Source organism: Peromyscus eremicus, chromosome 7 (genome assembly GCF_949786415.1).
Source record: "Peromyscus eremicus chromosome 7, PerEre_H2_v1, whole genome shotgun sequence".
NCBI classification, from domain to species: Eukaryota; Metazoa; Chordata; class Mammalia; order Rodentia; family Cricetidae; genus Peromyscus; species Peromyscus eremicus.
Window position 1 is genome coordinate 110,242,460 of NC_081422.1, and position 17,668 is coordinate 110,260,127.

At 39.5% G+C, this 17,668-nt stretch overlaps 1 protein-coding gene across 6 annotated transcripts in view; it reads right to left on the reverse strand.

The window, feature by feature from the left end:
• Rbms3 (RNA binding motif single stranded interacting protein 3) overlaps positions 1-17,668 on the reverse strand; it is a 684,722-nt gene that overhangs the window by 43,702 nt on the left and 623,352 nt on the right. For 4 of the 6 annotated variants that reach the window (XM_059268834.1, XM_059268832.1, XM_059268831.1 and 1 more), the window contains one exon: positions 9,989-10,036. The exons of the other annotated variants lie outside the window; for them this stretch is intronic. In XM_059268834.1, coding sequence (XP_059124817.1) covers positions 9,989-10,036 — 48 coding nt within the window. The remainder of the gene's footprint in view (positions 1-9,988; positions 10,037-17,668) is intronic. 6 annotated transcript variants of the gene reach the window in all.

A 17,668-nucleotide genomic window follows, 5' to 3' on the forward strand; every position in this document is an offset into this window, starting at 1 on the left:
GCCCAGTTTATGCTGTTGATTATTAAAAATGGAACTGTGAGCTTCCCACACTAGATATATGGAACATGCACAGGTAGTCTGCTCCCTTTCAAATCCACTTTTGCCTTTGAATGCCTTATTTTCCTGGGTTACATCTTACGTAGGCTGTGCTCATATATATATATATATATATATATATATATATATATATATATGTGTGTGTGTGTGTGTGTGTGTGTGTGTGTGTGTGTGTGTGTGTGCTTATATATGTATATATACATATGTGTGTGTATATATATGTGTGTGTGTGTGTGTGTGTGTGTGTAGTATGGCTTTTGGATATAGTGTCAAAGTGAGCTAGCTATGACCAATGTGGTAGGTGATGCCTTGGCTGCTTATCTTGTACTCCAAAGTTAGTGTCCCGACCCCTTGATGAAGGACTCTGCTATGAAACCACTGTGTGTTGCTGACTGTATACCTAGTTGTCTGTTGTGTCCCCAAGGAACACTTTTCTCTGATTGCCACACAGACAGCAGCTACTCGATCAGTCTGGGGTTCACTCTATGAAGTAGTTGATTTTTAAATAAGATAGAGGTAGCTTACCTGCTTCCTCGGGGTGACAAACAGCACTCAGAGAAGCAGCTAGCCTGGGTAAGACATAGTTAGGAGTGGTAGGACCAAGTTAAAAATGTCTCTCTGGCTGTGTCTTAGTCTCTGGCCTTGGACAAAGATGCCGATTTTAGAGGAAGGAACTTCCTGTGTCTCATAAACAATGTCAGGGAGAGCCCTTAACATAAGATACTTAAGGAAACTGATGAAGTGGAGTGGGCAAATTACAGCATGCAGACCAAACCTGGTCAGCTGCCTGTCTTTGTAGTAATAAATGAAGTGTGTGTGTGTGTGTGTGTGTGTGTGTGTGTAGTTCAGAAGTCAACCACAAGGCTGTCATTCCTCAGGATGCTCTCCACATTGTATGTTTTTATTTGACATTGTTTTTCACTTTACCTGAAACGCACTGATTCAGCTAGACTGACCAGTAGTAAGTCCCAAGGAAGTCTGCCACCCCAGTACTTGGATTACAAACACGCATGACCATGCTAGGCTTTATTACATCAGTTCTGGAGACCAAACTCAGATCATCTTGCTTGCATGGTCCATACTTTACCATCTTCTGCAGATCCTGTAAGTAAAGGTTAATGAAGCACAGTTGTTCCAGCCTCTATTTGCATGCTTCATCCATGCATTAGGTCCTGCAAAGCCCTCAACTCTTTACTGTGTGGACCTTCACAGATATATCTTGCCCGTCACTAAAATAAAGTGTATAATTTTGCAGTATTTCCCAGTATATCCCCAAAGGGGCTGGTACAAAAACATTGAGTTTCAGTGGATAAAGTACTAGCCTTATAAGCATGAGGAAGAGAGTTCAGATCCCTGGGTGTGCGTAGGTGTGGTGGCCACTTGTAATCCCAGCAGACAAGGGGAATGACCAAAGAAGACCCTGGACATCAACTTTGTTCTCTCTCTCTCTCTCTCTCTCTCTCTCTCTCTCTCTCTCTCTCTCTCTCTCTCTCTCTCTCTCACACACACACACACACACACACACACACACACACACACACTCATGCATGTAAGACATCACAAACGTGTACTCCCTCATAAGCAAATATGCACACATGCACACACATACACACTCATGTATGTAAGCGAGCACAAATATGTACACCCCACAAAAACAAACATGCATGCACACACACTTGCAAAAACAAAAACAAAAAAATAAACAACAACAACAACAACAAAAACCACTTAGTCAAATAACAATGATCTTCACAGTCTATTGGCTGAATCTTTCTTTAGAGGAAGTCACATGACTATATCACTGAAAACTATATTCCCACAATGCACCAGCAAGAACATGATGACCGAGTGTGGATATGCTTACGTATCTAACACTTGTACAAACATCATGTTTAATGAACAGTCTGGTGGACAGACAACTCAAGAGCTCTGTCACCTACTGGGCCATGTGCTTGCTCTCTAGAGCCAGGCCTACTGGTAGACTCTTCTTTCTTTCAAGGCAAAGGGCACATTCTATGCTGCCTTGTCCTGGTTCTTTGCAGTACTGCAGAGAGTCTGCAAATATCTGCTGGATGAATAAGCAAGCAGAGCAAACTTCCCCTCATTACAACTTATTGAAAAGAAAGAGATGTAATTACTTAGCACAATTCGAGAAATGCCTTCTTGCCATCAAAGAAGCACACAGTTTGTGGGAAGAAAGGAAACTGACTTCTAAGTGTGGCTTGTGGGAGCACTTATAACTGTGTTGGATCTCTTACAGTAAACACAAATTAATGGTTAATTGTTGCTAATTGGAACTACTAATGGACCTAATTTTTAATTAAGAGATGAGATGGAAGTCATTTGGAATTAGCTCATGGAATCCAGGCGAACACATGCTGTCAAAGGCTTGAGGAACAGCTTCCTCCTTTGAAGACACTTAAACACTATGCCCCAGCCTGTTGATGATATGGGAGAGTCTTCAAAAATAATTCTCACCCAAGGGGAGACTGTGCAAAGCTAGGCTTCAGTCAAGCCTCACTGTCTGCACGGTAAGGACACTTTCCAGTGGAAGTCTGTGTCACCAACTAGCAAAGCCCACAAAGCCAGCTGTAAAGTACTTTGCCATCTGCTTTGTTTAGTTTGATTTGGGGTAAGGGCAGGGGGACTAAGTCCTACTGTGCAGTTCAGGCTGTCCTCTGTCTACATGGAGCAGGCTGGTCTCAACCATCTATGTTAGCAGTTCTCAACCTGCAGGTTCTGACCCCTTTAGGGGTCAAATGATCCTTTCAACAGGGTCCCATATCAGATATCCTACATATCAGATATTTACATTACAATTCACAACACTAGCAAAATAACAGTTATAAAGTAGCAATGAAAATAATTTTATGGTTGGGGATCACCAAAACATGAGGAACTGTATTAAAGGGTCACAGTGATAGGAAGGTTGAGAACCACTGGTCTAGACAGAACAAGATGGCCTTGCATTTCCCAGGGCTGTGGTGACAAGCATGCACCACTAGGCCTTACACTATAGGGCCTGATGTGTAACTCCACGTTCAGAAATTCAACATTAAGGCCTCATATTTGACTGATGCATTGCAGATGCTCTTCTGTGAAACCTCAAATGCATACTGATAATTACCAGTTCAGTCCATTCCAGACAATGTATAAAAATATATGGCAGAGGATGAGCACATGTCCCACACGTTCTCTACTTTTCCCCACTACCTTTCTGAGCCCTCTTTTGCCCTTCCCATGTCTCAGGTTTAAATTCAGAACCTCCAGCATTTTGGAAGAGGAGGAAGGACTTTGGTCCTACTTTTCTTTTGTGGACATAGTAGTCTTTCCCTGGTTTACACTGATGTCCTTGAAAGAAATGAAACTTATTTACATATTTTTCTCCATAATTTTGTTTAAAAAGGAAACTCAGGGAGCATCTGGAAAGAGGAAGTGAAAATATCCTACAAGCCAGAGGATTGGGGAGTTCTCTGTGAGATCACATCTTTTAGTAATAGCAGGAGCTACATCTATAGAGTCCCAGCAACATGACCACCCAAATGTGAGCTGAACAAGCATGACACCAATGGACACATCAAACTGGATGGTGAAAAGCTCAAGGGGCCTCAACACTACACAAAGAAGTGTACAACTGAGTAAAGCTGTGGTCTTCACAGGGAAGAACACACCATTTGGTACCAAATAGTCAGCCCTGAAAATACATATATACACAAGTAACACTATATGGACTAACAAATTATATTTAGGAATATATACATATATGAAAATACATGTGTATATGCATGCAATAACTGTTAGTGAAAAAGAGGCCATGAGTTTGAAGGAGAGCGGGGAGGAGCATATGAGAGGGTTTGGAGGGAAGAAAGGGAAGGGAGAAATGTACTTAAACTAGAATCTCAAAAATAAACAAATAAATGAAAAGGAGACTGCATTAAGGGTGTGTGGCTACAGTCATCTTTCTTCTAATGGAAATGACCTGGGATGGACTCATAGAGCAGTGACTGAGGGGAGAGAGAGGGGACAACAGTGAAGGAAATGCCTCAGAGACTCATAATCCCCAGCATCAACTGCTCTTTTCGGACATCACTACTCTAGTCCTGGCCATTTTCTTCCTAGTAATTATTTTTAAACTACATATTCTCTGTTTAAGCCTAGCTATTCACCTTAGACCCACTTACCTAGCAATATTTTATGTTCATGTTTTCCATGGCTTACCCAAGCCTAGCTTGGTCACCTTGCCCCATAATCAAGTACATCAAGAAATAGTTTATGGTCTAAAATCTTACAGTTCAAGTTTTCTGATTCTCACCACTCCACATCTCACCAAGTCTCTTGAATTTTCTTTCTTCCTGTCTTCTATCATCTTTTGTTCATTCTTCAAAGTCTTCCTCAAAACCATCTGTGGTTCAGCTATTTTCTTACCCAAGTCATCAGAGCCCAGTTCCTGTTTTCTTACTCCATGCAAGAAATCTTCAGACCTGATTAATCTACTTTCATGGCTGTTGATCATTACAGCAAGCAAAATCAAATTTCCTGGGCCTGAAATATGGTCTAGTGGTTAAAAGCCCTTGCCTCACAAGACTGATGACAAGAGTTTCTGCTCTGAAACCCACAGTGACAGGAGAGGACTAACTCCCTCAAGCCATTCTCTGGCTCTCACAAGCATGCTGTGGTACACACACACACACACACACAAAGCAATAATTTTTGAAATCTGTAGTTTTGAATGAACTATCCCCAAACTTTCCATTTTCTAACTCTCTTCTGCCTAAAGCCTTCCATTACATCTCCTAAAGACGATCACATGTCACTTAGAACTTTACACAGAAACACAGAGTGGCTTCCTGTTCCTACATGCACACACAACACCCTTCCTCATGTATGGCTGTCTTGAGGACCTTTCTATTGCTCATCTTTCTTTAGATACATCTGTAACTAGTGTCCTCCTTCTTTCTTCCCATCATATTAGAAACATTCCATTAAAGAAATCAACAAATAACCAGTGGCATTCTCTATTTCTCTAGATCATTTTTAATCCTTAAAGCCAAACTCATGGAGCTCCTTTTGGTTGCCACATCTGCCCATCACATACAAGCATTCACTCTTCTTGCCCTTTCTCCCAAATACCACTATCAAGTTCACTAGAGAATCTTTAAAATTTTATTTGGTGTGTGTGTGTGTGTGTGTGTGTGTGTGTGTGTGTGTGTGTATGTGTTCACACTCGTGTGAAGTTTCCTGTGGAGGCCAGTACAGGGAGTCAGATCCCTTGGAACTGGAATTATAGGTGGTGTGAGCTACCTGGCATAGATTCTGGGAACTGAACCTAGGTCCTATGTAAGAGCAGCAAGTGCTCTTAACTGCTGATCCATCTCCAGCCTCACCAGTGATCAGGTTTAACAAAATGCAATGGCTTGTTTTTGAGACTCCTATGTACTTGTAGTGTTCTCGCTTTTGACATATTTGAAACTTCTTTCTCTGTTTCTCTTTCCATCTATTATGTGCTGCCTTTTCCAACCTTCATTCTAGATTCTATTTTCTGCTCCTTTTTTTTAAACCCAGGGTTCTGCCTACTTTTCCTCCACTCCAAGCACATTCATACTGGTAATCAGGGCTATATTCTATGATGGTAACTCCAGACTCCATATCCATATAAAGATAGTGTTTGAGATAGATACGCACACTGAAACAGCCATTAAACTCTCCACTGGCATATGTGGTGGACATCTCAAAGTCAACACACTCAGCAGAGAAATCAGCTTTCTCCCAGGCACACTTGATCCTCCTTCAATTTGGCTCCTACAAGTGGCATGGTGGGCCACTGAGCTGTAGGAGCTGAAGACCTGTGCTTTGTCATTTCAATGCCTATTCTGATACTCAATTGGTTGCAACATCCAGGGTATCCTATCCCCTTCACTTATCACAAACTCACTAGCATTCAATGTCATGGTCATTTCCAGAATGTGACTACTTATCAATATGATTTCTTTCTTAGATTCTTTAGTGCATTTGGCCCTTTTCTGTTTTTGCTGACATTCTCCATCCTATAAGCAGAGTGATTATATCATTCTCCAACTCTAAACATTTTCATTGTCATCAGGATGGAACTCAAGTTACTGTACCTGAGGATACTGCCACAGCTGACCTGTTTCTCAGGCTGATTTCCCTACTCCCCATCGCTCTATGTCTCTTTGTCCTGCTAACCATCTGTAGTTTCCCAGCCTTTCCATTAGCTGCGATCAGAAGCCTTCGCACCAGCTGCTTCCTTGGTCTGAAACTCAGCTCTGTTTTTTTACTTAGGCAATTCCCATATGTCTTTGTTTCTATGTTTAGAGACTTCTTTCCCTGGGGCCTTTCTCTCACCTCTACCAGTTCATGTCCATTGTTCCTTCTTGTACTAACATAATATATTGTGCCAATAATGATTAGTGTGGCTATAGCGAACACTATTTGAACACTTAGTTTATGCCAGGATCTGTTCTAAGAGTATATGGCTTAATTTAATAAATGCTTACAACCACCTTATGTGGTTAGTATTTCCCCAGAGATGTAATGAACTACAGAAAGTTCAATAATTTCCCCACGTGTCCACAACTCAAAATGATACAAGTAGCTTCTGAACTTGGGCATCTTATTTATGAGTTGAAAATATAATACTAAAGCATTTATATACTGTTGTAATAAAAATGTTCATAACTAATGTCTTTCTTTACTAATGAGAGGTTCTAGTCCCAGCACTGAATACAAGCTAACACATAGTATGTTACCAACAGGGATTAAATAAATAAAAAAACCAAGATGATACAGGACTGAGTAAACAAAGAGTCCTTAACCCAAATGAGAACCACACAGACCTAGCTTTGATATACACCAAGGTCACATTTTGTCCTCAGATCTGAAAGGACTTGCTGTCATTCAACACCCTCATGCTGTTTCCCATTCTAAGAGATGACATATCTTGTACTATATGCCTAATAGACCTCCCCACTGTAGTCTATCAGATAGACTCCTATTCGGCCTTACTGATCCTTCTCCAAATTTACTTTTTTTACTCTGAATCTCAAATCTTCTTTCTATATTCTTGTTTCTCTATACCATTTATATTATCACAAATAACATCATAAGAAACAGCAAAATCAAGTTGAACTATGATGCTGACTTTTTTTTTAACAAGGACAGGCTTTCTATTCATATTTACATCTTCAACACTTAGCACAGTACTCAGAAATAGTTTGGTAATGTTTAAAATACTGGTTGAACAAAAATGGAATAGATTATATCTCTGTGAATAATTGAGTTAATATCTTGAGCTCCAATATATTAAAGCAATTTGGTTGGCTCATATGTTGGCAAAAGCTGATTATCTAAATCACTTGATACTGGCACATTCAGATATTTGGGAAAGATTTATTACCTCATCAGGCTCAGTTTGCTTTCCTAATATGGTCAATAGTTAGATAAAAGATATGTTAATTGTTCAAAAGTCAATGAAATTGTCTACCAGCCAGTTAGTGACTATTTTAGAACAGACATCTATTGTTATTTAGACATAAACCTAAGGAGGGTACAACTGTGCAATATGTCCAACCACTGTCCAAATCGTATAAGGAGGAACGAAGTGTAAAATGGTCCAAATTGTAGTTTCCATAAGAATTTTCTATTGGTCCTTCCTCTGTATTCAACTACTGACAACTTAATATATCTTTTATTGGCCACATATCATACTGGGTTTGTATGTGTGTGTGAGGGGTTACATGTTTACACATGTGTGTAGTTGCATATATGCATGTATGTACATGCATGTGGTGGTAGGGAGAGGTCAACTTTAAATGCCATTCCTCTTGAGTCATCCACATTTTATATTGAGATGGGTATTTCATTGGTCTGGGCCTCACCTATTAGGCTAGATTGGTTGGCCTCTGCCTCCCCAGTGCTGGCATTACTGTGTGTCTGGCTTTTTCATGTGGGTGTTGTGGATTGCACTAAGGACCTCCTGTAAGCATACTAGTGACCAAGTCAACACTTAAGCTCCATATCTTGGATTTTAATTTTCCTCTGTGTTTTTATTTCTTATTCCATAAACATACACTCACATGCTTACATTTTATAAAGTATTATGTTTAACAAGTCATTTATCTACTTGAGAGTTTTAGTAGGATCAGATGGGAATTCCTGAGGCTAGACACTATTTCTTGCCAAGATTGATTTGTATAGAGAGGACCCAGGATTGTAAGGTAAATAATTCTGAGAACTGACTTGCAATTTTCATTGTGATGTGTGTGTGTGTTAATATCTTGTTATATTCACACACACACACACACACACACACACACACACACACACACACACACACACGGTCGGTCTCACCATATAGATGCCTAGAACTCACCATGTAGACCAGGCTGTCTTCTAATTCATAGAGATTTGCCTACCTCTGCCTTTTGAATTCTTGGATTAAGGGTGTGCACTACCATGGCCAGCATTCATTGTGTTCTTAAAGATGAAAGGATGTTTGGTTGAAGGATTATTTGTTATTATTAATGTTAGTTAACTGTGAGTATAAGCCTTCTGTCAAACAAAGAGGCCAAAGGTTAAAGAAAGTAAAAGCTATTCATACTAAAGCAAGTCTCCTCTACAGTGTCACATGTTTTAAACACAAAAGAAACATTAAAATATGGTAGGTCATACATGGGGGAGGGAGGAACAACAGGCACATGGCATTTTAATGAATGATAATCCATGGAGAACAAGAATACCAAAGCCGTGTCCAGTTGAAAGCCAACTCTTGGCTTTTCAATGATGACATCCACATAGCTCTGAGATGAATGTATAGCCACGGGGATAACTAAAGAAATCCACAGGACAGGAGGAAGCACTGCCCTTTTAGAAACAGTATCAGGAAAGTGCAGTGGCCTTGAGTGGGATGCTCTCCACTGGAAGACATTTTCTGGCTGCCAGACTCAACTGCCTCCTGTGTTCTTTTGAGCATTTCCTGAACTATGTTTCATGCACTCTTTCCAATGGCCTTCTCAGTTCGTGTGAGCATTCTTAACCACCTAACATGTCAAAGGCTCAAGGAGCTCCAAGCTTTCCATGCTTCCTGCTACTCTTTAGTTAGTTAAAATCAATTAACAAAAATTAATAACCGTGTCCATTTTCCTCTTTGCAACAAACCAAAAGTAAAAGTGAAGATGAAAGTGCAATATTCATGCAGTTCCAAGGTTTTTTTAAAAGCACCAACTTCTTTACACACATACACTCAGCTCCAAATTACATCATTAAATTTTACAAAACAAATCCAATATTGCTAATTGAATGCTGAAGAGCCTCATGTCTCCTCAAAGCAGCCTCCACTACCTTTCTGTGAAATGGAATATCAGAAGGGTCACTTTTGATATCCCAAATATAACATCTTGGAAAAATTAAATTTGATTCATTCAACAAACTGAGTGTACATCTCCGACTCTGTCCTGGGAGCCAAGCAAGCACATGGGATAACTTTCTGACTTCTGAGGAACTCTGGTCTCTAAAGCAGCGCTTCTCAATCTCTTTTTATAAATATGTGCTCTTTTTTTTTGGATAGATGTAAAATCTTTCTTCCACTTTTCAGAAATTCTGGTGAGCTTGTCAAACAGTGAGTCCCACCGATACACAGAGCAGTAACTACATCTTCTGCATATCTTTCAGGACAAAGTGTCTTTGAGATCTTATTTTTCACTTTAAAGACAGTATATCTATCTTCTAGACATAAAGCCAGATTGTCCTAGTAAATAGACTCATAACTACATATTCCTCCCCTTGCCAAAATGAAATGCAAACCGCTTATACCCACCCCTGTTGAGAATCACTGCTTTGAAGAGTTTTGGAGAAAACCAGACAAGATCCATCTCCTCCCTCCAATTAAGTCTGAAAGGAATTAGAATTTTCCTACCTGACACAACAGCTGGTGAAGTACCATAATTCTGTCTTGGGATTGAATCTTGGAATGAAAAGAGCATGAGAAAGAATGCAATGAAGTCCAAAGGAAATAAAAACAGAATCTTAGCGTTAAAAGTTGGAAGGGCCCAATGTGCATCACACAGTCACCTGCCCCCGCCCCTTGTCTTCAAGTACTCAAGGCATCATGACCCTAGTGGACAGTTGACTGTTCGTCTCCCTTATCACCAGGCTATGCACGCTACCAGGACCAGTTCTCAGAACATCACCATCTTCCTCTTGATCTATTTGATAGACCTTTGAGAATCAGTGGGAGATTCTTGCCCTTCCAAGATGTTGTAAGTGTTTCTAAGACAGTCCATCTAGAGGGCACCCAAAGTGTGGTAGGAATGGAGAACAAAAGAAGTAACTTTAAAGGAGATTAATGAAAAATCTCATGTTTTATACCATGTGGATTATATGGCCCAAGTGTTATAAATCTCAACTTATTTTTTTAATCATCCTGACCAGGGGCAGAACACAGAGCACTCTTCACCCAGGCCCATTAACCTTGTGTGCAGCCACCAAGCCTAGATCTTGGAACAAAGGATGGATGGCTTTTTTAAAGTGTCATAACATTGGAGGTAACCAAATCTAGAAAGAAGCTAAGCTAAAGTAGTCATTGCAAACGTGGGGTGTGAGGGTAAATACATCAGCTGTTTTAAAAACGACAAAGAGGCTTTAATGCATGCAACTCCTTCACCATCTTCTCTGCAATGTTTTTATTAGTACAGAGTAATTATACACAGTAGTGACTTTATTACATTTTCATACGTGCATGTAATAATTTTTGTCACATTCGCCCCCCATCCTGTAACACTCTTTGGCTCCCTATCCTCTGCCCTCCTGCTCTTCTTATTCCTAAGTAGCTCTTTTAGCCATGGATCTTAAAAAAGAAAGTGGTACATAGCCTGTAGTTGTTGCTAGTCTTCTCAAAATTGAAATAAGCCCACTCCCAACTCTCTGGAAGATTAAGGCATAGATGGTCCCATGTGAGCTCTTATTCCATTCATGTGATCTGTAGTGCACTTTAAAATCTTAAACCATAAATTTGTGTTTATACCTATTTGTAACTTTTGAGACCATTCACAAATTTGCCCCCCAGTTTAATGCCAATCATTCTCTTGAGGAAATTGCATGTCTGAAGAGGACTGTGAACCTTGTAAAACACTCAGGGCACTAAGAACAAGCAAGTACTGCTCAGAATCCAAATACAAATAAGCCACAGTTATGAGTGATCTGCTTTTTTGACATAGTTAAGCAACCTAGTGACTTGACTATCAGTCCCACTCTGAAGAAGAATCAGTTTGAAAGCAATTCCAAAGGTTTGAGTAACACTGATCTTAATTCCCAGTTACCTTTTCATAAAATGTAAAATTTCAAGTTACTATACAAACACTAATAAAAATGAGTTATTTTTTGTACCATGTCATAATATATGCATATCTGTAATTATAACAAAAATAGACTCATAACTACATATCACAGCCTTTTCTTTTGTCTCAACTTTATCAACAATACTTACCCTACTTATATGGAACTCTGTGATTTCACACTGTATTATACTTAGGCCTATGGATGAATTGTAGTTCATTTAATTACTCTCCTTTACTAAATACTGTCTAGAACACCGTATCAAATATTTTTGAGGAGCAAAGGCTTTTCTGTTACTTTACACTATTTATACCCACCAACTTCTCAAAATTGTAAGTGTACAACCTCAGGTAGTATTCTTTGCTCTCCTTACTGATGCTGTACCAGTTGAGGGCACCATCAAAGCTAATTTCCCTCCACATTCATAAACAATACATGGGTTGTTTATCTTACCTGGTGGTGTGTGAGTGTATGTATTTGTTAAATTATAGCAATGACAGTTTTTAGTCATATTACTCAGTTTTATTTACCCTGTTTTATTCCAAACTCACTCATGTTCCTTGGCATTATCTGTATTAGGACCTTTCTGTAAAAACAATTTACTTGAACTCAAGATCAATATTGTAAAAAGTAAAGATTTAATATTTGAAAGTAAACCTGCCCCCAACAGAGTTGCCCTTAACTCTTCATTCATTATTTACATGGACAAGTCTCCATGCAAGGAACTATTACGTTACAGCAAGTTAAAAAACTATTTAAAAACTATACCCTTGCATCTCCATTTTCCATCTTGGATTAGTTTGTAATTGGCTGCTATTTTTCTCTTGAGAGTTCACTTGAAGAATTGAAATAATCAGGATTCTTGAAGCTATTTATTGCTTAGGATACTATTTACTGAATCATGATTCCATTTAAGCTCTTCCGTTCACTTTTATAATTCTCCATCTTAATACTGATATTTATGCCTAGTGATGAAAAAAAGCTGATAATGCATATTTTCATCTGGTAATTATCAGATTTTTAGAGCAGTGGAGAATTGGGATGCCTGATGGATGACAGTGAACTCTGTCCAATCAAGACTACAATTCCAGGATTGTTTCTGTGAGTGGTGATAATTACACCATGGAAATCCAACAATGTCACAATTCAGCAGTGGCTTGGGGAAGGCAAGCTGAACTAGAGATAAGAAGCCTGCAGAACAAAATCTTTTTATTTCTTTCAACAGAACCTGGTGGCATTGCAAGCCGCTGGTGACCAGCAGCTGAACAAATGAAAAGGAGATAAGAAAGTTGTAAAACAAGATTGCCATGCCATGTAGAGGTTCTTATAACACACTCAAGTCCCGGGTGGCTTCTGCTAAAGCTCCCAGTAACTTGATAAGAAATTATGGATAATGGGGCTTTGCTGTCATTGGAAGAATTCTGTGAGAAAGAGTAAACAAATGCAGGAAAAGCTAGAAAGTTCTTCAAGGTTAGAGCCATGAAATAGAATAGGTCCCTCGTTTGCATCAAATTCATTTAGCTTGAAGCCCATAGATTCAGTTAGCTTAGAAATGGATAGAGAATTGACCAACACACTTGGAAAAGGAAAATTCTAGATGGAAATTCTTTAAACTATATGATACCCATTTCAAAATCTGAGGTGATATGAGATGAAATATAGCTGCCTTTTTGAAGATAAAAAGGATGCTTTGGTTCAATATAATTCCTTTTGTTAAGAGTCTTAAAAAGGGAAGTGGACACTTAGTGGCCTTAGTGCCTTGTAAAAAAGGAAGATTTTACTCTAGCTCCCCTGCTCTCCAGCCTGACCGCTACCTACTCTGAATTATCCCACAAACTTCACTGCACTCTGCCCTAGGAGCCCATCTGCTCCCCAGCTTGCTGTTAGTGTTGTTGCTGTTCACACTTTGTTTTGCAAAGTTTCCAAGAGTGCAGATTTCTGAAAGTCTCTGAAGACTCACAGGTGGGGGAGAGACCCTGGTATGCAGCTATGTTGGTCTGAATGAGAAATATCTCCCAGAAACTCGTGTATTGGAACACTGAGTTCCCAGGTGGTGATACTGTTTGAGGAAGTTTTGGAACTTAAGAGACACAGAACCTGGCTGGAGTAAGTACACTATGGGGGCTGGCTCTGCGCATTTATAGCCTCAACACTCTTCTTCTTCTCTCTCTGAACTTCTGAGAGACAAAAATGTGACAAGACTGATTCTTGTTCTTGAAACCTGCTGCTGCACCTTCTTTGGCATTATGGACTCCCTCTTTGCTCTAAGCCAAACAAACTCCCCCTTCTATAAATTGTTACTGATCATGAGATTTTATCACACCGACCTACAGTAACTAACACATAGTTTAGATGACAGGGTGGAGAATGGGTTGTAGAACAATGAGGCTGAAAGCAGGAAGTAGAGTTTAGAGACTGTTACAATGAGCCAAATGAAGCCAAAGATGGAGGCTGGAAATGGGGACAGGAGGACAGATCTGTTAAATGTCTGTGACTTAATTCATGGGACTTCAAAAGTAATGGCAAATGGAGAAGAGGAAGGACAGTGTGTGTATTGAGTCCCAAATGTAGGGTCTGGATACTGGGTAGATCATCACAGTAGTAACTTGAAATAAAACAGGACAGGAACACAGAAGAGAGAAGGGTGTGGCTGGAACGAAGCTCAAAGAAGTTTATGACATGCATGTGGGTTGTGCTGACTTTGAGATGTTGAGGAGCGATCTCCATGGAGACCACAGAAATGAGTTTGATGTTCTAAGACTAGCATTGAGGACTCAGATTTAAGAGTCTTCAGTGTGGGAAATGGGGTTGGAATCCATGAGGGTGGATAAGACTGCTAAAGTGCTAAAGGAAAGCATGTAAAGATTGAGAAGTGAGGTGCTATCTGAGCTTGCAAAAGGAAGGATAAGGAATGGCCAGAGAGAAGCTGTAGAGAACCAGCACAAATTGAGGGTTCACTGGGCAAACGGGGCCAGATATCTAAATACATGGATATTTCACATCCAAAAACAGTCAGTTTATATTAAAATGAATTGGACAGCAGTACCACCCTGGGTCTGTGAGACCATGGGGCAATGGATGATGGTAAATGGGTCATGGTCCTACTTTCTACACAAGATTCTCACATTACTGGCTGCTGAAAGTACTGCCTCTGCCCATTAGGTGCCTAACACTCAGGCAGAGGTGTTATATCAATGTGAAAATCCCTCTAATTATAATTTCAATGCCAAATATGATTTTGGTTATAATGTCAGAAATACAGAGAATACTTGATTCCACATATTCAAGGTATTTGCTTGAATTTCAGCGAGTTCATTCATTTATGTGAATAGGAGCTTAGCTCCGGAACCCTAGAATATTATGTTAGCAGTTAACCCAGTGGACATGCTAAAGAATTAAGCTGTACCCCTTGAAATAGAGCAAGCAAAGGAGTTGGATTGTGGATTTAACGAGGTGGTACATCCATTCTGGTGATGTGGACTCCCACCTGGTAGGCCCATCAGAGGTTAAGGGTGGCTCACTTGGTAAGTGCTGACTTGTCACATGTTACACTAGGTCTGCTGGTCTGCAGTGTATCATGCCATTTAACACTCACAGCATCCCAGGGATGTGCATGTTATTGCTTTCCCAATTTGTAAGACAAGAAGTAAAATCCCTAGGAAGCCAAGGGACCTGGCCTAAACATGCACAGCTCATACAAAGCCAAATCATGTTTTGGACTCTGAGGTCATTCCTAAAACCACTGAATTTTCTATGGTGCCAGCAAGAGAGGTGCAAGATGGATCCAGACAGGTGAAAAAAGTCAATTAAAAACATCAACCTCAATTTGTAATCCACAGCAAATGCCAATTAAAAAAAAAACATAAAAGCAAATATATGAGAGCATGCCAAAGTATGAGAATGATAGTTTAATGACTACATTTGACACACTAAGAACACTCAATTTTATTTTTGAATGAATCAACAACATAAGGTATCTTCTCTCTGCCTCTCAAAAACCTTATCAAATCATCAACTTTAAATGTTAATATTATATTGTCAATGATTAATGTTATATGATACTTTTACTGTAAATAAGCACTATTTATTTGCAATAGTGAAAGCAGACAATGGCAAGAAGCAAAAAGCAAGAGGGGATTTGACATTAAAAATAAGCTCTCTGTGTTAAAATCCTTTACTTGCTAAAAGAGGCAGTGGTCCACAGCATTAAATTAAATGATAATCCTTGAATTATCATTTCTGACCATTGCCAGCTAGGTAAAAGTTGTGGTCCCATATGATTCTCTTCTTGTTGAAAAGTCTCAGATACACAATTTTATGTTATCTATTTAATTAATAACTACAATAATTTGAAGCCTAGTCTATATATCTTTTATTTGATTTGATTTTTCTGTTTTGTAAAGGATCCAGTCACATAGTGTGACTTTACTAGTTGCCAAATGAAATGTTAGTAATGAAGCTGGCTTTTACTTTAGTCAAACAGGTAAAATGTACAAAGCACTTCTTCCTATGTTTTTGATTATAACTCTTTTTTTTTAAGAAATAAAAACCACACTTTATGTTGTCATTTAACACAATAAAGTTGCCTTTATTCTCACTCATTCTCAGCTGACAGTCATTGGCAGACAAAATCCCTGAAAGGTAGTGAAATGTCCAGTGGTGATGTCATAAGCACCAGGCTTTCCAATTCTGTATCTGGAATCTGCTTTAGTAGGAATACACAAAGGGACTACAAATTATCCTTACACTTGACTAAAAATGGTAAAAATATTATTATGAAACCTTGTCTCCCCAATGAAAATGATCTGAACCACGGTGTAAAGTTAAATGTGATCTCAGAGCTCACTTCCGAGATCTAGCTGAGCACACTGTGCAATCATTTGACCTAGCTCTGGCTCTCAGGCAGAGAAGTTATCACCAATGGTGCGTTGCAGGGGATCAGGTGTGTAGCTTCTGATAAACTAAAATTCTTTCTTGGAAGTCTGTGATTTTCTCCATATTTAGAGAAGACCATTGAACACTCTGTGGGGTTGAAACTTCTTTTTTCTATTCCCTTTGAGTAACTGGAGTCAATGTTCTAAGGCTCCCATCCACAACTAGTGGGCATAAAGCACATCAGTAGTGACATGTGATGCTAGTGCCACTGTGAGAGTCACAGAAGGAGTACCAAAGAGATAGTTAAGCTAAAGACACAAAGTCATGTGGCTTAAGGAACTTGTGTCGAACTGAATGATCTCACTCTAAGGAGAGGAGATGGAAGTTCTTAAATACAGTGTCCTCGATGGCACAATGCAGATTCCTACTCCTGGGTTTTTTCTACACTCTTCGAGCTGCCTCAGATAAAAGAAATTATGCATTTCTTTTCCATGTCTTTACAAAATTAATCACCTGCACTAATGCATACACTAAACACTTAAGTGTGACTGCTGGTGGTCCACGATGCCTGTATTTTCTCTGATGGTGTGGAGCATAAGATTGGTATTCTAGGTTTTGTCAGATATGAGTATTAGAGGGAATTGTCTTTTCACAAAAAGCTTTGCCGGTGAGTTCAAGCATGCCATTGATGAAGATCAAGTGTGCTATCGGCATTTTTTCAGTTCATGTGATGGTTGATCTTGGTTGTCAACTTGACACCAATGGGAAGCGGGATGAAGAAACCCTGATTGAAAGATTGTCTCCATGAGACTGGCCTGTAACTTTGTCTTCAGGACATTTTCTTAATTGCTGATCAATGTAGGAGGACCCAGCCCACTGTGGGCTGTACCATTTCCTAGGTACATGGACCTGGGCCATACAAGAAAGTTAGCTGAGCAAGTCAGTAAGCATTGTTCTTCCATGGTCTCTGCTTCCATTCCTGCCTCTAGGTTCCTGCCTCAAGCTCCTGACCGGCTTCCCTTCATGATGCACTGTAAATCCAATAAACTCTTTCCTCTCCATGTTGCTTTTGTTCCAGGTTTTAACACAGCAACAGAGAAACAAATGAGAACAATATACTTTTGAGAAGTAAGACTAGTCAAAAACATCATAACTGTAAGAAAATGTTAAACATATCAGATTCTCTTCCTTCTCTTCAATAGTAACTATGCCAGTGCATCACCAGGAATGATAAAAAGCGTTCAACTGGGCCAATTTCTCAGTGACTTCCTATTACTTCAGACATCGACTATCAATAAATGTCCTCTATACTAATCATAATTAGAACTGGCCTCTTAGGTGTGAAGGACTTGGCAATGACAGCGGTTTGGCTGGTAAACAGCTGGGG